The sequence below is a fragment of the Tenrec ecaudatus genome, chromosome 10 (genome assembly GCF_050624435.1).
Source record: "Tenrec ecaudatus isolate mTenEca1 chromosome 10, mTenEca1.hap1, whole genome shotgun sequence".
Taxonomy (NCBI): domain Eukaryota; kingdom Metazoa; phylum Chordata; class Mammalia; order Afrosoricida; family Tenrecidae; genus Tenrec; species Tenrec ecaudatus.
The window spans coordinates 16,826,105-16,848,833 of record NC_134539.1 but is presented as its reverse complement, the minus strand read 5'-3'; the positions used below and the strand labels follow the sequence as shown (position 1 = coordinate 16,848,833).

The 22,729-nt window shown below is 45.8% G+C and overlaps 1 protein-coding gene across 15 annotated transcripts in view; it reads left to right on the top strand.

The window, feature by feature from the left end:
• The window catches only part of BNC2 (basonuclin zinc finger protein 2), a 460,115-nt gene that overhangs the window by 298,077 nt on the left and 139,309 nt on the right, over window positions 1–22,729 (top strand). For all 15 annotated transcript variants that reach the window (XM_075559954.1, XM_075559949.1, XM_075559947.1 and 12 more), the window contains one exon: window positions 13,599–13,834. In XM_075559954.1, the coding sequence (XP_075416069.1) occupies window positions 13,599–13,834 (236 nt within the window). The remainder of the gene's footprint in view (window positions 1–13,598; window positions 13,835–22,729) is intronic.

Sequence of the window (22,729 nt, the reverse complement as noted above, 5' to 3'; positions counted from 1 at the left end):
CGGCCCGAGAGTTGATTCCATCTCACAGTGACCCTGCAAGACACAGAGCTGCCCCCGTAGGGGTCCGAGACTGCAACTCTCTAAGGAAGTGGAAAACCTCAACAACAATATTCTTTTTATAAGTAACCGAAACTTCAAACCCGACCCTAGAAGTTGCTCCAGGAAACTCCTGCCATTAACAACTTTATTTTAGAGCTCTTAAAGTGATCGTGGAAAGAATTCCATAAGACAGTCTCTGTCAAGTGCATGTTAATTGATAACCTATTGGAATTAAAATAAAGTTCACGGACCCAGGACTCCTCCAGCTGACCATTAGATGCTGTTAGAACGTGGATTCTCAGTGGAGTTTGAGGTCAGGGACTCTGTTCTCCAAACTTTGCAATTGAAATAGCTTTTCAATTGAAAGTTCTCTTGGCCTGAGGGCAGGAGCAGATACTAGGGGACAGGGGGGGGGGGAGTGTCCTTTTAGACCTTAGCACAAAATTTTCAATGTTTTAGTGTGCAAAGTAGGTGGTTTTGAAAAATTTCCCCATTCCACTTGTCTTACTGACTGCCCTGCAGCCTCACACACCAGGCCAGCAGTGAAACCCACCAAACCGAGGGACCTGACCTGTAGTCGGAATTTTCTCTGAGAACCCGGCGTCCCTTGAATTCAGCTTGTACAGAAGCTTGGGTTTCAAAAAAGAAAATTTGTGGAAAAGTAAGACCTGTAGACTCTCACAGCCAATTGTCTAGGATCAGTAAAAAGCACTTTGATATGCCAACATTACGTCACCCCCCCAAAAAAAAAAAACACACCAACTGAGTATGATCTTACTGCAGTGACCTTCACAGGACATATTGGAAGTGAAGTCTGCCGACTTAGAGGTTTACGTACATTAGCTTCCTCGGAGGTAGGAGAGTAGTGCCTGCTATTAAGAATTGACATGAAAAAATATTGATGTCCACATTTCACTTACTACATGCGAGCTCTTTCTCAACCACCCCTCCCCCGTCCCAGCTCTACTTCACACATTTGGACCATGGGTTTCAAACAGGACATCACTTTGTTCTCGAAGTTAGCAGTGTGGCCGGGCATGCAGTCTGCATTCATTCCTTTGCGTTACATTTCATACTTCTGGTTCCATTGCACACACGGCCGTCTAAGTGATTCTGACTCACAGCAACCTTATCGGACAGAACAGAACTGCCCCACCGGGTTTCTGAGATTCTAATTCTTCACTGCACTAGAAAGCCTCATCTTTCTCCCTGGGAGAGGCTGGCCATTTCAAATTGCTGTCCTTGGTGACAGCAGCCCAGCGCAAAGCACTGCACTAGCAACCACAGGCAACTCAAACTGCCGTCCTCCTGCAATTCTTCTCTGAATAAGGATGAAGTGACAGACCCCATCCACCCATTTATTGAAATTATATGCCGTCCTCCATTTCCCCGTTGATTTAAAAATCTCCTCCTGGTATGGAAAAGACATCCAGGCGAATTATGTTCACTTCAGTCACCTGATCACAGTTTAAGAAGATCTCATTCTATGACTATATTTTTCCTTCTCAAACTATTGCCCCATTATGTAATGTCAAAGTCCCTTCTCTTAACAAGTAAAATTGTGGCTAGTGAAAGGAGTGACTATAACCCCCCCCCCCCCCGATATTTTACACAGTAAGATAACGCTTTGTAGAAGTGTCTTTATTGGATTACTCTTCTCGGACCCCATTCCACGTCTCACACTGTAGATGGAAATCCGATCCATGCCACAGTAAGCACCCTGCTGGCAGAGCAAGCTGTGCACTGAGCTGCCAAACACAGGCCAGCAGTTTGAGACCAGCCAGGACCCTTGGCAGGAGAGAGAAGAGAGTTTCTATTCCCATAAAGGTTTTTTCTAATTAAATACTTTTATTGGGGGCTCTTACAACTCTTAGCACAATCCACAAAACCATCCATTGTGTTAAGCACATTTGTAAATATGCTGCCATCATTGTTTTCAAAGCATTTTCTTTCTATTTGAGCCCTTTATATAAGCTCCTCATTTTTCTCCCCTCTCCCCCCCCCACCCTCCCTCATGAACCCTTGATAAGTTATAGATTATTATTTTCATAGCTTACATCATTCTCTGTTTCCCTTCACACACTTTTCTGTTGTTTGTCCCTCTGGAAGGGGTTATATGTTAATCCTTGTGATCGATGCCCCCTTTCACCCCCCACCTTCCCCTTATCCTCCTGGTATGTCTATTCTCATTGTTGGCCCTGAAGGGTTTATCTATCCTGGATTCCCTGTGTTGTGGGCTCTTACCTGTAGCTGTGTGAGTGTTCTGGTCCAATCCGATTTGTAAGGTAGAATTGAGGTCATGACAGTGGGGGGGGGGGAACCCCCAGGGGGATTTCTGCCATGCCTTTAGATGGTCACTGAGTCTGAATCAACTCGATGGCATTGAGTTTTAAGGAACCCTGTGGCATAGTGGCTTAGTCATTGTCCAGTCTGTATGTGTAATTCAAAGGAATTAAGCCTATTTCCTTAACCACGAGATGTCCAACTTTTTAAACCCAGAGATCCATGGTAAACACCCAACAGTTTGAAGTATCAGGAAAGGGAGTAAATTGTTTATGATTTAACCTTACCAGCAACCCCATCCTACCCACCACGACTCTCTACCCCCACTATTCCTGGGAGGGGGGTAAAGAGCAGGAGAGAAGATAGTGAACACGACATGGTGACCCTAAGACTTTGGTGGTACCGCAGAATTACAACTTTCCCCTTCTAGTGCAAAAGCAGGAACGCTCCCGCCCCCACTGATTAGGTCCACGTCAGGGGCCTGGTGATGCAGCAGTTAAGTTTGTGATTGCAGGCTGTTGTCTGGCAGTTGAAATCCAGCACTGGTTCCACAGGAGAAAGGTGGCGCAGGCTGCTTCTGTAAAGACTTAGAGTCTGGCGAACTCTGCAGGGCTGTTCTAGTCTGTCCTTTGGAATCAATGTGCGGGTAGCATGTGTTCGGGTCTCACATGATTGGGTCTCACAAAACCATCCATTGCTGCGGAGACAGCCTGCTTAGGTCATAGGAAAGGAGAACAAAATACGGAAAGGAAGAGTGGTCAAACCGGAAAGAAGACAGACACTGAAGAAGGGCATTGCAGATACCCATTACCTGCAAGTCCATTCTGGCACACCTTCACCTCTCACAGGTTAGAACTGCCCCCATGGGCTTTCGAAGGCTGTGATCTTCAGGCCACAGGCAGTCACAGCTTGCACCCATGAGCCGGGGTGGGTTTGATCGCTGGCCTACTGGCTAGCAGACCTTCACTTTAACTGCTGAGCCGGGCTCTTCTTCCCATCGATGAGACAGCTGAGAATGCCGGGTCTCTAGCCTCCTCTTGTTCATGCCCCAGCCTGTAGTCAGGCAGCCTACTGAGCTGTCACATGTGGGGCTGCTAAGCACAAGGCCAGGAGTTCAAAACCACGAGTCACTCCGCTGGAGAAAGAGGCTGTGTAGTCCCATTCATAGTGACAACCTGGGAAAGGCCCAAGGGCAGCACTGCTCTGTCCCCCAGGGTCACTAGATGTTGGAGGCGACGCAATGGCAGTGAGGTTGGTTCGGGTGTGCACCTTGTTAGCTGCCTCTCAAAGCTGGAGGAATTTAGTATCCTTCCTTTTTGTGACTCCTGGAAAACCCCTCTCCTTGTTCTCACTTTAAACGCACAGTTTCTATTTCTGTTATTTCGGGGCAGTTGTAAAAGGTTGGCTTTCCTCCCTTTACTCGTTTGCGCACGTGCACAAGGGCTTGGCCTGCGTCTTGTTTTGCTCTCCACTCAATTCCTAATCTGTAGGGAACTTAAAGCCTGAGGGAGCGTTGGAGGACCAGGGCTGTCTGAAAGGCAGTGGGCAGCACTCTAGGGCCAGAAAGGAGGCTCTGGGCAGAGTGATTAGGGAGTAATCCATTAACCACAGTCTGCTGTGCCACACTTGGAAATCTTGACCGTGTGTGCGCGCATGCACGGGCGGGAGAGACCGGCAGGGTCGGAGGAGAGGTGGATGGGGAAGCTAGTATCTAACATTAATTAAGAAAATCCATAACATAAAAAAAATTGTGTACAATGTGATCCCACCCCAACCCCGCTCACTGCCATAGGGTCAATTCTGACTCCTAGTGACCCTGTAGGGCAGGGCAGAACTGCCCCCTGTGGGTCCTTATTGGAGTAGAAAGCTGCATCTTTAGCCCATGGAACAGCTGCTGGTTTCAAACTGCTGACCTTGTTGTTAGCAGCTTAATATATAATCTACTGCAACCTAACATAGAACCCACCATCTAGTAAATTATGGATCGGCTCTTGTAAGATTGCTTAAACTCTCAAAGATACCAGGGCTCCTGGTGTGCCCAAGCCTACAAAATCATACATTGAAACTGTAGATGTTAGTGCATCAGCATGTGTACCGTGTTTGGCGTTTGGGTGGTGGGGTGAGGGATGATTTTTATCTTGATTTCCATTTTCTCTAGCTCTTCTCATTATTTTTTTGAATAAGCACCTGTCCTTTCAGAAAATAACAAAAGTAGAAGTCTAATTTTGAGCATGCAGGTTGGCTATTTAGGCCCCCCCACACAGCTGCTGCAGCGTAGCTGCGTGGTACTCACATAAGCTAACAAGGAAAGGAAACTGTGCGTCCTTGAAATGGTGACAAAGTTCCTATGTTAGCGCTGTAGTTGGAAATAGCCGGATGTGTGGAATTGCTGGGTTTGGGGATTGGCTGGAACTACAGTGATCAGTTGTGTCATGGAGGAGTAGTGGAATTCACAGGACGGGATTGTCTCAGTAGAGTAGTTGGAATTGGTAGCTGGTCTGGAAGCCAATGTTTCCTCTGAATGTCAGTTGCCTTGACCCTCTCAATTCCTCAAACTAGAAAATGTCATTCTCCTATAAATCTGGCTCATCGTCAATTTAACACCTAACTCTTGGGGGGTGGTGGTGTTCTTTTCCCTATCAATGTGGTCTTCAGTGTAGAGCAGGGGTTCTCAAACTTTTTAAACAGGGGGCTGGTTCACTGTCCCTCAGACCTGTTGGAAGGTCGGACTATAGATTAAAAAAAAAAAAGCTATGAACAAATTTCTATGCATGCTGTACATATCTTATTTTGAAGTAAAAAAACAAATTGGGCAAAAACACCGGGCGGGCAGGATAAATGTCCTTGGTGGGCTGCATGTGGCCCGCGGGCCATAGTTTAAGGACACCTGGTGTAGATTCTCCTTTCCTTTCTACTTAAGTAATTTATACAAAAGCTGTTTGCTTTCCTGCTCCTTAGAAGAATTTTTGAAAACAAGGCATCATCCTCACACTTGTACGTTGGGCAACTTGTCATGTTACACATGAGAGTAGGTGGCAAAGCAGGGATGAAGCCTTTGAGTGGAGCTCAAGGGACTCTGTCTTTCACCACTCGTTGCCCTTAACCAGAGGACAACAGGTACCGCTTCACCCAGGGTGGACGTGAAGGCATTCCTTTCCCCTGGCTCTCTGTGTGTAATATGCTTCCCCAATAGCATGTGTGTACCTATAGCGAGCCATTCAGGAGAAAGCTCTTGGCCATTCAGCATCTCAGTCCTGTCTGCAGTGGAAATTAGGGCATCTCTAGGTATCAGTGGAAGTTGTACTTTAATATTTGGAGCACCGTAATGAACAAGATCAAAATCAATGCCAATGCTACCTATTTGCATACATTATTAAATGCAAAGTAGGTTTTTATTGAAGGGCATCTGTCTGTGCCATGTATCGGGTTGGGAGTGCTTCTCCCCAGACTGGTGCATGTGTTTGTGAGTAAGTGTTAGTTTCTGTGAGAGCTAAGTGTTGCTCTTCCTGGTTTCCATGGTCACAGACATGACTGCTCTAGTGCTCCTTGAATAGTTGGGACCAAGAGCTTTGTTACCTCCTTGTTACTCGTTTCTTAGTCATTTAAAATTCTGCGCCAAAAATTGCACTGCAATCGATTGGCTTCGTTAAAAGCCAAACTTTGGAAATCACTCGCCTTGTTGCTCATGTGGTACAGTCATTTACCTTCTCCATGTCTGGGAAATGGTGTTAGCTAGCTATTACATGAATATTTATAAACTATGCCTCTTTCACTTAGAGGCACCTTATCTACTTCAAACTACACAGGACATTTTGAAACAAAAACGCTATATTCTAAGGGGCAATAGTTTTTGATAAAGGAAATGTTTTCATCACTGCAGATGTATCTATCTTAATTGATGGAAAACTCACCTTCAAAGCCTATTTGGAAAACCAGAACCTCATAACCTTGGAGTTAGCAGCCCAGTGTGGAGCCCCTCTGCCACGAGGGCTCCTAATACACTATATATAATTATAGAAACAATAATAAATGATGGAATGGATCTTGTAAGATTACTTAAACTCTCAAAAACACAATGTAGAGCTAATAAAATGTCTTTGGTTGACAATAGAAAGGCTATTTTCATCTCTGAATTTATAACAGTAGACTACATTGTCTAGCTCACAGGAATTATACATAAAAATGAGACCCACGTGTAAGTCATGATATTACTCTAATAAATGTGTGTCTGTTTCTGTATCATAATTTGGTGTTGGACTTAGGAAGAAACTAGATAAAAAGCCACCCAAAAAATCACAACCAAACTCATGGCCATCAAGTCAATGCTAGCTCATAGTGCCTCTGTGGGACAGAGTAGATGTACCTTGTGAGTTTCAGGCGTAGAAAGCTCTGTCTTCCTCCCTTGGAGCAGCCGGTGGTTTCAAATGTTGATCTTGTGAGTTGCGGCCCAACTCCTAACCATTTGTCACCAGGGCTCCACACTGTTAAAGCATTGGTTATTTTTTCTAAATCTTTCTGGCATCTTGTTTTTCTGTGTTGAATGGAAGACAAACTTACAGTCTGGTGAAAAATGAATTACTTTCAGATTAGTTTACAGTTTAATTCTAAGTTGTTTGACCAGGATATCGATAATAATTCACCATTTTATCAGCTCAAACTGAGTTTGATATCAAACATTAATATTTTGATATTGTTTGATAAGTTACATTATGACGACCTTATTAAGTGATGCATCTCATTTCTTAAATCGGGTGCAGTTTCTGTCCGTGGGTTTTCTCTGGCGTACCTTGTAAAGTCTGTAGACAGAGGAAAGTAGTCAACCTGCATCTAAAGAGCGGGCATCTTTACATGGGCGTAGCGGCTTTTTGTTCCAGGTGATGATGCTTCTGAAAGATGAGCATTGAGAACAGTTAAAAAGAATCACTTAGTGCCCTTGCATATGTAGAGGGAAGACGGTTTTCGGTGTTGGCACCTTTGCTTTGCTCTCATAGGATACATTCTGAAAAGTGAGGCATTGTTGAAATAGGGTAGCAATGGCAAGGCCATTCCATCTGAATTCTAAATATTCCAGCAGCGGCTCCAACCCCACGCCCTCACCACCTGAGCAGTCGGGTTGCTGGTGCCTTTCCTGATCATTTGGCTCTTCAAGCGGTCAATTGTTTTGGCACAAAGAGAGTTTTACACCCTGGGCCAGTGCATCGTAGGAGGCAAGAGGGGACTTGAGTTTCTAAAGAAGGGAGGCGCGTTTTTCCCCCTAGAGGAGATGACAGTGACTCACCTGTGTGAACCTGTAGCCATTTTCTCAGGAGGAACAATTTTAGGAAAGAGTAAAAAGGAGAGCTCAGCACCTAGAAACAGTCCTTGTGTTAACCGCCTCTCGGGAGGCTTCCTCCAAGCCTGGGTTTGCTTTCAGCCCTGTTGGAAGTCCACTGGGTTAAGGCATCTCTCACCAGGCTCTTAGAGAAATGGCCCACTCTGTTCTGAGCATCCTGCCCCTCAACTCCATGGCACATGTGGCATAGGTAGGAACGGTGTGTCTATGAAGTCAACTCTGGTCATTTTTCAAACCAAATATGACCCTCTTGCCCCTTTGGCATTCTTTTCTAGGGGTCTGTTATCTGTGGAGGTTCTTTGAGCCCCATTGTGCTGATGTACAAGTCCCCATCACTGTGCTAGACAGCTTTTGACTTAACTTCTGAACTCTAGTCAGAGATCTATTTTTTTAAACCCCAGAATCCTTTTTAATTCCATGAAAAGTTTAATATATTTGTCCCCTCTTAACAAGAAATAAAACAATAAGCTTCCAATAAGTTTTTGCTTGCAGAATTAAGATTCCTTTCAGGCTGTCCATCTGACATCTGCGCTTCCTTTCCACATCTTTCGCCCCCACGTTGGACATGCTTGGGCTCCTCACTTCTCCTACTCACCAGTCTCTGCTTCCCCAGGTGGTTTTCCTTGACCAGCAACCCCAGCACCATCCCAGGGCCTTATTAAAAGGGCAAAACCAAATAGAACAAAGAGTAATATATAGAGAAAAAGAAAATGTTTAAAGTGCAAATCCTTCGTCCCTACCCTGGCCCTGTGGGATCAGAAATTGTGTGCTTCAAGGAGGCTCAAGGGGATCGCGATGGATATACAGTTTGAGGCGCACGCTCTCTTGGTTCCTTTCCACAGTGCGCTTCCCTCCTCCCCTGGCTGCCAAAGTCCTGGGCATCTGACAAGGAATTAGACGCCTTTCTACGAGGGTCTTGCTCCCTGATGTTCTTCATGGTACCTGATCACCTCTCGGGTGTTGCACTGATATTGCCTGCCCCGCCCGACTTCGCTTTTGACAGGGAGACCACAGTATCAATTACTTCTGCACCTGCAGGCAGCACTTAAGGCAGTGAGAAGTTGCTAAGTGCCGGCGAGTAAATGTATGCCTGGCGGAGGGGAGAGCAGTTTAGGGGGAGTGGTGATCGATAGGGTCACCTGCTATGAAGAGATCAGGGGAAATGATGACAGTCAATTGAAGTCATTGGATTTCATAGGAAAGCTGGTATTGGTGACCTTTGAAATGCTTGTTTCAGCAGAGCAGTCGGCAAGAGGCCCAGATTCTGAAGTGCTGGGGGCTTCTTTGAGCATGATGAAGTCGTGCAGGCTTCCAGGGTTTCTTATTGATGGTCTAGCTGAACATATGGAAGAGGCAGAATTCTCTTTGAGTGATAGCTGAGTGGCCTCAGGCCACTTACTTTCCCTCCTAGATCCTTCGATCTCTGAAAAGGTAATGCTAGTAATGTCATGGGGGTTCATTTTTTTTAAAGGAGTAAATGAGAAGGATACATGACACATAGTTGACACTTTGGTCATTTCTTTACTATACCTCTGTCTTTGATGAATGTGATTTAAGGCATCCATCACCCCGTGTAAATCTGTGTAAGATACGAAATTGCTTATTCTATTCCCTGGAGAAATTAGAGATTGGAAAAATTTGGTTTGGAACTAATGTGATAGTTGAACCAGGGTTAGTTACATGAAATTCAGTTGGAGAAGTTCCCCAACTTGTGGTTATTATTATGCGCTGATTGATCCATCCCAACTCATAGTGACCTTTATAAGGATGGAGTAGCATCATCTATAGGGCAGTGGTCCTTAACCCGTGGGTCCCGACCCCTTTGGGGTTCGAATGACCCTTTTACAGGGGTGCCAGATTCATAACAGTAGCAAAATTACAATTATGAAGCAGCAACCATAAAAAATAATTTGATGGTTGGGGGCTCCCCACAACATGAGGAACTGTATGAAAGGGTCGTGGCATGAGGAAGGATGAGAACCACTGCCATAGGGTTTCCAGGGCTATAATCTTTGTAGGAGGAGTCCTGGTGGGGGAGTGGGTTTCCTGTTGAACTGCTAACTGAAAGCTCAGCAGTTAGAAACCACCAGCCAGTTTGGGGGAGAAAGATGAGGCTTTCTGCTTCTTTAAAGATGTATAGCCTTTCAGACTCAAAGAGGCGATTGGACTCTGTCCTGGGGGGTTGCTGTGAGTTGGATTCTTTGAGCATGGTGTGGTTTCGTCTATGCAGCAGCTGACTGCCACAGCTTGCTCCCACAGAGCGGTTGGTGGATTCAAATCGCTGCCCTAACCACTGCACCACCAGGGCCCTGTGATGTGTTGGCTGAACTCTTCTACAAGGTACAGAATCCCAGTTCAAACAGACCCATGGGCAAGGTGGGGGGCCCAGGGGGCCCTGGTAGTTGGCTTATGTGATTGAAAAGTCTATGGAGAATACTGGCTGCAGACACTGCCAGACCTTCTAGCTCAAATGATATTCTCAGTACATGGCCTTTCAGCCAGACGCCCCTAAGGGTTGGTTGCATCCTTGAGCATATCTAACAGATGGCGAGGAGCGAACCCTTCTCAGTAGGTCTCACTGTTATGTTGGAGTCATTCGTACTCTCCAGGTTTAATTTATTGGCCTGCCTTTGAACCAGCAGTGTGGCCAAACCAGTGGACCGGGGAATAGCCTGGTAAGGGAATACATAGTTCTTGGAAATATTTGTTCCAAGCACAGGGGAGGAGTGGCTCCCAGAAAGAAAATCCTTCTGCTGTTCCAGAAGGAAAGAGAATAGACACAGAGCAGGCAAGATAATGGGTATCATCTGAGTGTGAAAGCACATCACAGGTATAGGACAATTTAGTAGGTGAAGGAGCGCTGGTAGTACTGTCAGGTAAGCATTGGACTGCTAATGGCAAGGTTGGCATTTCAAACCCACCAGCCGCTCCATTGGCTGTCCATTGGGTAAAGATTTACAAGGCCCCAGAAACCGCTGCATAGGGAGGGCCCCTGTGAGTTGGAACGGGCTGAATGGCAGTGGGTTTACTTTGACTTTGGTTAGGTCCATAGAGTATGAAAAGTAAATGCCCATCCTGATGAACAAGTTCTCGCCTTGACATTCCATGCTTCCGTTGGCTCCAGTCACATCCCTAACCCTAGGGGTTCTAGATCCAGACCTGAGCGCTTTACAATCAGACACATGGAGATCCTGAAATTAGGCGGATGTCCAGTCAAGATACTTCAACATACTTGCCCTTTGCATCTGCCAAGGAGATGCTACCACGTTGGTGCACCTTGGTAACTCATGATGATCAGAAAAGTATAAATCAGAAAATTTGGATACATTGGAGGAGTTCATTGGATCATAATCTTGGGTGTGCGTTTGTGCTGAAATTTTCAAGCTCGGGAGTTTCCTGTTCAGTGGCTTGGCTGGCTGGTAATTGATGTCTCAGCAATGAGAACCTCTGCATCACCATCTCTTGCCTCTCTTTAAATAACTGGCCTACCTTTCCATCCTCCATAGGACGTGTTTTCAAAGTACTTCCCAAATCTGGGTCCATTCACCTGCTTTTGAGAGCACAGTTTTATCTGAACACCAAATAAGCCGTTTGTTTGTTGTGCCTGTGGTGCTGTCCTGAACCACTGAAGAGAAGAGTGTGACCCACCAGCCATAAGATAATTCCTGTCTGGTCCCTTAAAGAAAAAAGGTACCATCCCCTTACCCTGTATGAAAGGACCCTGGTGACGAAATGAGCCCCAAAATGAACTACTAACGACACAATCACCAATTCGAACCCACCAGCCACTCCATGGGAGAAAGATGAGGCCGCCTGCTCCTGTAAAGGTGTGAAGGCTCAGAAACCCCATGGGGCAGATCTCCTCTTTCTTAAAGGGCTGCTAGGCGTACTGAGATGTACTCTGTGACTTAGAACAGTACCGCCGCTCATGGACGGAAGCCACACATATGAAGAGCTGGGCAGTGTGTCCTTCTACTGCCCTCACTTTCTAGTGGTAGACAGAGCAGATCTGGAGGATGGGTCATCTTCCACCATTGCTCTTGTCGGAGCACTTTCTTAACATTTATTTCTGTACCCGGGACAGTTTGTCTTCCTCATCTTCTAAAATCACCCCCCCCCACGGACCCGCCTTCAAGAGTGGGAGAGAAGATCCGACTTCCCACCCAGCACTTGGACACATTGGCACAAAGACAGGTCTGGGTGCCGTGCAGAGAGAGAACGGACCAGAACAATGTGCGAAGCCCAGGACTTCGTGTCATTTTATTCCCCCTCTTCTGAACCCTTCCAAGCGCGTGTATGTGTTGTGCTCTGAGCAGGGTATTTTGTGTTGATATCTTTGAGATATGAGCCCTGAGCATCCACAGAGGGAGGGAGGAGAGTTCAGCTCTCGTGGTGTGTGTACACACACACACACACACACACACGTCACTTGACTGTGTGCGCGGTAGGCCCAGTCCCTCTACAGAAGGCTGTGTAGTGAAGCTGTACGTGAGGAGCAGGAATGATAATACGCCTCTGCTGCTTTTCTGCAGTCTAAATGCCCTGCGGAGTGAGAGAAGACTTCAATCCCCAGGCTTGTGAATTCCTTATCTTCCCCAAACGTTAAATTAATTTTTAAGGCTATTTATTCAAAGTTGACTTAACCACTAGAATAGGAAAGATCAGACAAATCAGCTGCGAGAAATGAAGTATGAGGAAATCCGAACTCTTTGACAAAGTATTCCTAGGAGTCACGGTGTTGAATGAAGCCAGCGGGTAAATGATAAGGGCCTTTACACCGTGGAGTAAAGAAAGCAATTTATCAAGAGTACATGGACTCTCTGGTGGCCACCAGTCAGGAGGAAACGAGTGTGGGGGAAGAGCCCTGAAAAATACATTTGAGATACTTTTTTAAAAAAGTGTGTGTGTGTGTGTGAGTGCACTTTGAAATACCTCCATTCTCATATAGAAATATTTTATGTTAAAATTTGAGTGGCTTGTAGTGTACTTGTAACTGTAAATCATATTGGTATGGGATAAGACTTTGGGAGTAACAATTGAGAGAAGAAGGGTCAGGTGTAGTTAAAACTTGAACTTGGATATTGTTGTCTGATCCTCCCTCATTGACTCCTGAGATTAGGGGACTATCTATCAGGCTCAGATTTTTATACTTTGTAATCTCTAGAAGAGCAGATGTGTGTAATTCAGACAGATAATTTCTAATGTCGTTTACGTTCCGTCACAGAGCCAAAAGTCCACTTACTCATTATCTCCCTCATCTTGGCAGCCTTTTTTGGTTGAGACAAGCCTGCCCACATTATTTGTGAAAGGAAAACTGAGGCACCGTGTAATTGGCATTGTCTTCAGTAGGGTTCTCTGATCTCAATGGGCTAGAACTTGTGACCCTGTCTTGACTTCCAGTCCTAGAGGAGAGCCGTGATTTCTTAGACTTGAGGCAGGAAGAGTATGGCTGTGAGATGCTCATTTCATGAAAAAGATCTGTGCAGATACGGTTAGTCCTCAATCGTTGGCCAATACACAGCAATTCCCCTACGTATTATTTCAGTCATTTCTCCCCACTTTCATCTGATAACCACCTTTTGTTTGGGAAGTTCACAAAATGTCAAAATTAGGACTTGCAATTCTTTATCTTAAGTAACTTCTAGAGGCCAGGTGCACTCGTTCCCTTCGCAAAGCCGCCCAGTTTTCAGACGCAGGCCCGGCCATTTAAAAAGCATCATCAGCGGCTGCATTCTGAAGGGCGAGTGTGTTTTGTATTTGCCATAGTCTGCAGTTCACAGAAGTGACCCCACAGCAAAACAAAACTGGAAGGAGGTGGGAGGGAACTCGTGGAAAATCCTGCTTCCATCTCTGTGGGCCTCCACCCCTCGGCAGTGGCGCTCCACTAATGTCTCTTCTGTGTCTCCTCTCTCTCGGTCCCCTGGAACCTGATGCTACCATCCAGCCTTGGATAAACTCAGCACGCAGCACCTGTATCACCCCACCCAGGTGGAGATCGTGCAGTCCAACGTGGTGTTCGACATCAGCAGCCTGATGCTCTATGGAACGCAGGCGGTGCCCGTGCGGCTCAAGATCCTGCTGGACCGCCTCTTCAGCGTGCTGAAGCAGGAGGAGGTGCTGCACATCCTGCACGGCCTGGGCTGGACTCTGCGGGACTATGTGCGCGGATACATCCTTCAGGTAGGGGAGGGCGGCGAATGCTGCTCCGGAGCAGCTCGGGCTGGGGCTGACTGAGCGCCTTTGCTCCTCTGGCCTCCTTCCACCCTTCGCAGCACAGCACACACACCCTCCTCGGGCCAAGTGGTCCTATTTGCTGGCAGGTTTCTCAGGGCACTGGAGAGAAAAGCAGAAGTCCCAGCAGGCCAAGAGTGGATGTGGAGGGCAAATGACCTCGTGTCAAGTCATATTGTACCTTTTCCAGTGCCACCCAGTCTAACTGCAACATGACTGTCTAGCTTCTACAGGCCTCACTTAATGTACGGAGATCAGAGATCAAGCTCCTTCTGGGGTTATCAGAGCTTTTGTCACTGCTTAATGTGCAGACATGAGGTTTTCTCTGTCTCTGTCGCTTCACCATTGATTGCTTCTTCAACCAACTCAAAGGAAGCCTTGTTACTAATAAAAGCTCCTGTTTGTATGGCCCGTGGGCCTTCCCATCATGGCCTTCAGAGTTCTGCACTCTGAACGGGGCAGACATAGCTGCAGGTATGGCCTTCTCGGCACCTGTGTCCAGCCTTGAGCCCTTCCTGTCTGTCAGTGGCACTTGCAAGCTGGTGAGGACTGCCAGACTTTCCCAGGGCATCCAGCTCCCGACCCCCCGCCTCCTGCACCATCTCCCCTTTACGGTATGCCATGGACCCCGTTGCATTGTGTTTTTTGCTTCTGAAATGTAGTTGTGGCTGTCTGTCTTGATTTGGGAAACCCCACAATCTAAAAAGGACTGCTCCAGACATTGGAAAAATAACCCTTCCCCACGAGGAGAATACCGCCGGAGAAAGGAGAATACAGGGTAAACAGCACCATCGTAACAGTTTCAATTGCACATGGTGGTCCTCTTTCGTTCGTTTCCCCAAGTCCACCCTAGTGGTGGATGGAGGGTCTGCGACCCCAGCTTGGAATGTGATGAGTCACCCCTTTTACACCTGGAAAACAAGGACGCGCACGCACACATTTCTCGTACTCCTGTCATTTACCTTCCTGTGTGGCACCTCCAGAAAGCACACCTCTGGGAACCAGGCTGGGAAAGCTGGCGAGGGTGGTGGATAGACTCGGAGGAGAGCCATGGACCCCCTGTCTGCTCCCTCACAACCACTTCCCTTCGCACCCATGCCAGACTCAGGTCTTAATTGGAAGGCACAGGACACCTGATCTTTAGGAGGTGAGCCGGTGGTGATAATGATCACATATTACGTTTTCAGTTTACAGAGCACTCCCACAGGCATTGCCTCATTTGCCTCGAGATTGGGGCGTTTCAGTAGGGTGGTAAGGTAAGACCTGCGTGTCCAGGGTCATGGGGGTGGGGGGAGGGTGTAATGTGTCATGTAAGGTTTAGGAAGGTAGGAGCCAGGAAAAATAAAGTGGGAGCCAGCTTGGCAATTCCTGGTGTGGGGCGCTGAGATGAACCCAGCGCCACCTTCTCCACAGACGTACTAGCAATGAGATTGTTAATGGCCACATTGGAGGGCCTTCAACCAGAGGACTGAGCTGGTGTCGGTGCCTGCCTGGGATTGCGAGCTGGGTGAAGCCCACTGTCCTTCATTAAAAACCCACCAGTCTTCCCGTCCCCAATTGTGTAGCTTCTTTTCTCTCCCTGCACTGTGATGCTTAGTTCCATCGTCAGTCTTGCATTTCTCGTTCACATGTATGTTTGTATCGAAGGTACCTGGAGCAGGTGCATTATCATTTTCTGTCCAAACAAATAGATGTGTGCGTGACTGTGCTGACTTAACAACCCCGCTTGCGGCTGCACTTTGACAGCAGCAAACACAGAACCTGTTGGGTTTTCTGTGTTTGCCTTGACCAACACGTGCCTGCTCTTTAGTTCATTTGAAATAATACTTATGTGTTCATTCCTTTGCAACACGTTAACATCTGCTTCCCCCAGGAAAGTACAGGAAGGTGGGCTCTCCTCAATTGTACCATGTTCATGATCACTTCCTTAATTTTTCCTTTTCTCTAAAGGCTGTAGATTCAAAGGCACAAAATTCCAAGTATTAAAACTGAGTATTAAAAGAAAAGTCGGTAACAATGGCACAACAAAAGTGGCAAAGCCTCTTGTTCAGGGGTGAGAGATTGCATACAAAGAGCGTTGCCATTTATCGTGATCCTCAAGTTATAATTAATTTCCATTAATTTTGATGAAGCCTCAGATTTAAGAATTTAGTTTGATTTGGTTCACCATCCAGAAGGTAGAAATTGGCCTTTTGAGAAGAAGCATTGGTGAATTTACATGGGAGGAACTCTAGGTTTAGTTTTTCTTGTATTATTGATGGGATTGATGTAAGATCGATTTTATTTAAATGATTCTTTTTGTCATTTGGCATTAATTGTCCACTCTTTCCCTGCAAAAAACAACTTTGCTTGAAAAACAGCATGAAGTTAAAAGACTCAAAGACTTGTGGTGGAGAATATTCTCATCAGCATAGAAACTAAACTGCAGAGTACTTCTCTAAAGTACTGGATTATTGGTTCCTTTGTTAAAAATATTTTTGTGTGATCATGATAGGTATGCAGGCAGGCCTTGGACCGAGATGACATGAGCGCCTTGGCGCACACATAGGCTATGAAAAGTGCATCTGAAGGTTGTGGGTCCTTCCATGCACCGTTAGTGCGCCAGTCATTTTATCTGGCTAAAACTCAATTGTCTTGTAGCCCTCAAGGCATCAATTTTAGCATTATTGCTCTCAACAGCAGTATATTGAATATTATGTCAGTTAAAGAAGAATAATTATCAAGGCAAGTTAGGGTGGCTGTTAGCCTTACCACATATTGACTCGGTTAACAGTTGGCTATAGATTGTGTTACTGGGCAAATGAAGATGTACGGTAAGTTGAACTGGTCAAGCCAGAATATTAATTTAGCTCTCGTGGACCCAAACCTGCATCCCATACGTTCAGGCAGTTATTCCTGCTTTCGGAGACTCTTCAGAATATGGAAGGACATGTTGTTTTTTTTTAAATTTGGGACGGGCTTAGAGGTGGGAAGCAACCTATTTACCATGATCATTTGAGAGGGTGTGTGAAGAAATTATAAAAAGGAAAAAGGAGATAACGATCTCAAAGAATCACTTGAAAGTCTGGCCATTGGTCAAGTATCCTGCACTGTTTTGATTTTTTTTGTAAAATATTTTTCACTTAGGAGACTTTTTTGTAATTCTTAAACTAGCCAGCAGGGCAGAAAACGCATAGCAGCATTTGAACTAGGATTATTTAAGGAGCCAAGTGCTGTTGTTTTTAAAGGTTAAGAATCTGTTATCCCATTGTAGATTTATTAAAGTGTTTGTTCAAAAGTACCGACCATGTGAGGTTTATTGTAAAGTGCTATTTCTTTCCCCAAAGAGAGTCTACTGGTAGATGCTATAATCTGAACATAAGAGAGTATCTACTCTTTTATCTGCTCCTGACAAATACTTCCTATTTCAGGTCTTTGAAGCCTGGTGCCTATATTTGACAGCAATGATAGTATGATAGCATCCTCCCAGCCTTCCCCCAGTTCCCCTTCCCTTGACCCAGGAAATAAGAATATAGGCGATTATCAGTGTTGAACCGAGGCATGGTAAAAGAATCACTTTTTCACACCGCCGTCCTCTCATTTGTACGTTCAAGCGAGTTGCCTGGACTTGTTCACCAGCCAACCTGCGGAGATCTCCTTTGTCCCGGGAGCCCTGCCGGAATTCAGTGAAGCGCATCAGACATTCTGAATAATTAGCTGAGGGTCCGCAGCGTGGTGCGGGGCGCATTTGTCGTCCTCCCTGCCCTCAAACAGTCAGAATCGCAGGGACAGTGCACGCTGCCCAGAGGATTGTGGGACCCGGGTCTTCCCGTGGGAGCGGTAGGGCGGGGTCTGGAGGGAGCTACACGCTGGGATCATCCTCCTCAAAGTCCGTGCGTGCGGCGCGCTCGCATCAGGACAGCGCGGGGATGTTCTGGAGAGAGTGGACTGTGGGCGCAGGGAGGCGGCTTCCCTCGTGCTCACGAGATGAATTCAACCCCTGAACACAGCTCAGCTCTTTGCCTCGGAGGCTTTCCCCCTAGCTGGAATGCCCAGCGCCTCTGCTTCCTGCAAGCGGAAATTCATGGCGACCAGGTGTCAGCTAAACTCTGTTTCTCGTGGAGAGCCCTCCTGACTCTGTTTCTCGTGGAGAGCCCCTCTGATGTGGGTCTATCCCATGGCTTACAGCCTCACAGCTCTTATCACAATTTCAAATCAATCGATCGTCAACTCTTACATGTTTTTCCTGAAGTGCCACAAAGGTAGGGCCCGCAATAAATGCTTGTTAAATGAATGGATAAAGAAACTTGTTTTAACTTGGTATAGCCTGATGGTTGCACCCGGGAGCTCAGGAACATTCAACAAACTCCAGTGCCCAAAGGATCCTTCATCTTTCTTCTGGCTCCCCGTAGCAGCAACTGGTTGTTAGGGCAGCAGAAGAGATGGAAGGACGCCCACGCTCCAGCTCCCAGTGGTCTGCTGAGTGTTTCGTGGTCTACATGTGGTAGAAAACATCAATATTGAGCAAACACTTGTACCTACACTGTCCTTTACAGAGCAAGTCCACATATGTTAGTCCTTTAAATCCTCTTACACCACCCTATCATTGCATTAATATTTATGATAGTTGGGGCTCAGAGAGGTTAAGTTACCTTTCCATGATCACAGAAAATATTGTCATCAGGGGTCCTCCTGTTATCATGCATGCTTCAGTTTAGCACGCATCCTTTTCCAGGGACTGGCCCCTCGTGGTAACATGTCCAAGGTGCTTAAGACAGTGTCTCGGCATCTTCGTGTACAAGGAGCCTTCTGCCTGTGTTTCCATAACAGAGTTGTTTATTCTAGCTGTTCATAATATTTTCTTCACCGCCATAATTCCTCTTTGATCTCTTGTATTCATTGTTCAGGTTTTGCTCATATCTGATGTGACTCCGAACACCGTGGCTTGGATGGGGCATACAGTAGGCCTCCGTGTGACAGCTTTCTATCCCTCTAAAGGGGTCTTTGCAGCAGAGTCGCCCCATACAGCAAGTCGCTTGATTCCTTGACTGCTGCTTCTATGGGCAATAATCTAGGATTCAGTAAAATGAAATTCTTGGCAACTTCTATCTTTTTCTCCGTGTATGATGGTCATGTTTATTTGTACATTTTTGAGGGTTTTGCTTTCTTTAGGTGAAGTTGTAATGTAGACTGAAAGCTGGAGTCTGTGGTCTCCATTGGCACATGCTGTGGGTCTCTTTCACTTTTAGTAAAGCAAGGTCTTCTCATACGAGTTTCAAACGTTGCCCAGGAGTCTTCCTCTGATTCTTATGTTCTGGTCTTCTCTCTGGTTCAGCTTCTCAGTGTATTTGCTCAGCACACAGACGACTCACACCTTTCACTGAACCACGCTGTACCCCCTTGCTCAAACAATGGCTTCTTGATCGCTACACGGTCCACGTAAGGACGGATACATATTGTAGAATTCCCATTTTTGAAATGCTGTCCATAATTTGTTGTGATCCACACTGTTGAAGTGCTTTTGACTAGTCATTAAAATACAGGCCAACAACTTACTGGGATTCTCTGCTTTCAGCCAAGAATGGTTTGACAGCAACAGCGATATCCTGGTTCCAATCCTCTTCTGAGTTCAGTTTGACTTCCTGCAGGCTCCATGTCAACCTACTACGGCAGCTTTTAAAAAACCATCTTCAGGAACATTTTATTTGGATGTGATGTTAGGGATATTGTTGGATAATTTTCACATTCTATCAGGTCACCGCTCTTTAGAATGGGCAGGGAGTTTTTGCCCAGTAGATTGGTCAAATAATTGTATTTCAAATTTCTTGGCATAGAAAGGTGAGTGCCTCCGGAGTGGATCCATTTGCTGAACTATATCGATTGGTATTACTCCACTTTGTAGAGTCTTGTTTTTAGCAATACGTTCAGTACAGCTTGGACTTCTTCCTTCAATACCATCCATTCTCAATGCCAATCATTCCTTTTTGATACAATGATTCTGTGTTCCTTCTCTCTTCTGCTACTTTGTTCATTGTTCAGTATTTGCCCACATAATCGATCAGTATTACAACAACAGACTTGAGTAGTTTCTTCTATTCTTTGTTGAGAAATGCTGAACATGTACTTCTTCCCTCTTGGGTTTCTTACACCAGGTCTTTCATACTAATCATGTCTTTACAGTACTGTACTTTGCCCTGGATCTTGTATAGCTTTTGTTCAGGTCTTCTACTTTATCATTTCAGCATTATAGCATTCAGTTTAGATAGTTTACATTTTAGACTAATTCTCAGAATCTTTTCTGACAACCACTTTGGTCTTTTTTATTCCCTTTTCTTTCTTGTTGTCTTCTTAATGGCCTTTTTGCTTCCTTCATGTTTGATGTCCTTGATGTTATCTCACAGCGTAGATGGTCTTTGGTTATTAGTTTTCAATCTAATACATTCTTGAGGTAATCTCCAAGTGCAGGTGGAATATAATCAAGGTCCTACGTTTGCTGTTGTGGACTTTTTTTCATGGTCTCCAGTTCCACCTGTTGTCAGCTCCTGTCCTCTTCTGATGGATTATCTTGAGCTACTCTGTTGTCTCTTCTCACAGATATAGTTGATCTGATTCTTGTTTGTTCCATCCAATGAGTTCCACGTGCATAATTATTATTTAGGTTGTTGAGAAAGGTGTTTGCAACCAGTAAGTCGTTGTTCTTGCAACATGTTATCATACAATCTCTGGCATCCTTTTTATCGCCATTCATTAACGTTTGCAGATGCTTCTTCTTTGGTTCCAGCTGTCACGTGCCAATCACCAGTAATTGTCAATGCATCTTGGTGATATGTTTGATCCATATCGGATTGTGGAAGGTATCTCATGGGCTACCCCTGGAAGTGGCATGGGTCACTTTTCCTGCAGGCCACTCCTCTGAAGTTCTGTAAGTGGGGCTCTGGGCGTCAACAAAGCTACAACATGTACCCCCTAATTGGGCAGCCATTCCCATCGGGACTCTACACCATGGAAGAAGAGCACGAGTTATGCCACACTCAGGGTTGTGGAATTGCTTTGATTTTCGTTCTTTTTATATAGTTGGATTACGGAAGCTTAGAGTTGCAGGGTTGTGTGGTGAAGGCAGATTCATGAGTTTCAATCCTAACTTCGGTTTCCACTAGATGTGGAAAGTAGGCCTGTGATTTGCATCTACCTAAGCTCCATGAGTTAGATTGACACAGTGCCACAGAGGGGCTGCTGCTGCTACACAGTTGTGAGTATGGCACAGCCCGGAGAGCAGGATTTTGTTCTCTTGTACGTAGTGTGGTTGTAAGTCAGAATGGACTGATGACACCTAACAACAGCACGCTTTGGTTCACTCATATGTAAAATAAGAAAAAGCAGTAGTATCTCATGAGACACGGCTCAGGCCAAAATCTATTACGGGAAGAAGCAGCAGCTCATGAGGCCGAGGAAGCACTTGGAGACAAAGATCAACAAGCACACGGATTCCAAAGACCCATGGACTCCGGGTCTGAGCCCATAAAGACTTAGTCCTTCACTGGCAAAAATTTTAAAAAGATACTGCTCATAAAGCTTTGCCACGTGTGATAAAAATGATCTTAATGCTTAAATAGCCACCCACACGAGGTCACTGAACACTTAACTAGGTCACTTAACTGACTTTGTATTATGTAGGGAGCCATCCCACAGGGTTTCTGGAAAGATTAGAAAAATTGTATTTATAAAGCCTATAATATAGCATGTAGCTCATAACATTCTTATTAATGTTAACCATTACTGTATTGTGTAAGTGTGAGTAAACCCATTCAAGTAGTCCTCCCAACAGCAAATGTTATTGATGAATTATTCTGTGCGCAGGAGCCCGGGGGGTGTGGTGGGGTGATGCGTTGGACTGATAACTGCAAGGTCAGCAGTCTGAAACCATCTTCTCCTTGGGAGGACTGGGCTTTCCATTGGCCTAAAGAGTTACAGTCTCAGACACCCACAAGGACACTTCTGCCCTGCCCTGTAGGGTCGAAATGAATCTGCATTGATACTATGGAAGGGAATTTGGCTTTGGTTTTTAATATATAAGAGCCAGATTCTCAGAACCCCCACAGTCTAACCGAGAAGCTCCTATTAACAAGTGGTGTGTCTGATCACAAACAGAGGAGTCTGCAGCTGACTCATCGTGTCAACACTGGCAAAGGTATGACCTGGGACATGTTTGGAGTTCTTTGACCTAGACTGAAGGCTGGATTGTCAGCCCCCGGGCATAGAGTGGCAAGCATCCTTTCATCATGTCAACGATGCGTGAATCTTCTCCCCCCCCCAAACCCCCCCAGAAGAGGATCTTATCTGTGAATGGTCCAAATCTCTACCAGAGATTTACAAAAGGTAGCTAGTTTGGGGCACTGTTTGGTATCTACAGTGTCTGTTTTTCCAGGTGCTTGGGGGTGCTCTACAGACATTGTCCCCCAAATCCTCCTAACCTGCCTCTTAGAGGGGGTGTTTCTGAGAGTAGCATCCTGGATCTTCAAGCCACTATGGCTCAAGGCCTTGGGCAGGGCCAACACTGGAAGTGGAATAGGGGATTTTGAAGCCCTGTAACGATTTGGACAGCAATGAAAAGAAACACTTTGTTTCTGAGACCATAGCTTGATGTTTTGTGCTGAGAGTTTACGGAAGTGAACCCCCTTTACCCTTGCAAAGTAGAAGTAGATGGCTCACTAGATTCCTGGAAGCAAGGCAGAGACTCCTGTAAGAGGATTTGTGCTTGTTGGGCATGAAAGAGGGCATTTGCACTCCCAGTGAGGAGCCAGAAATGAGCAGAGGGTACACTAGCCAGTCACCGTTTGCTGAAGAATTAGGTCAAATGTCCTCGGA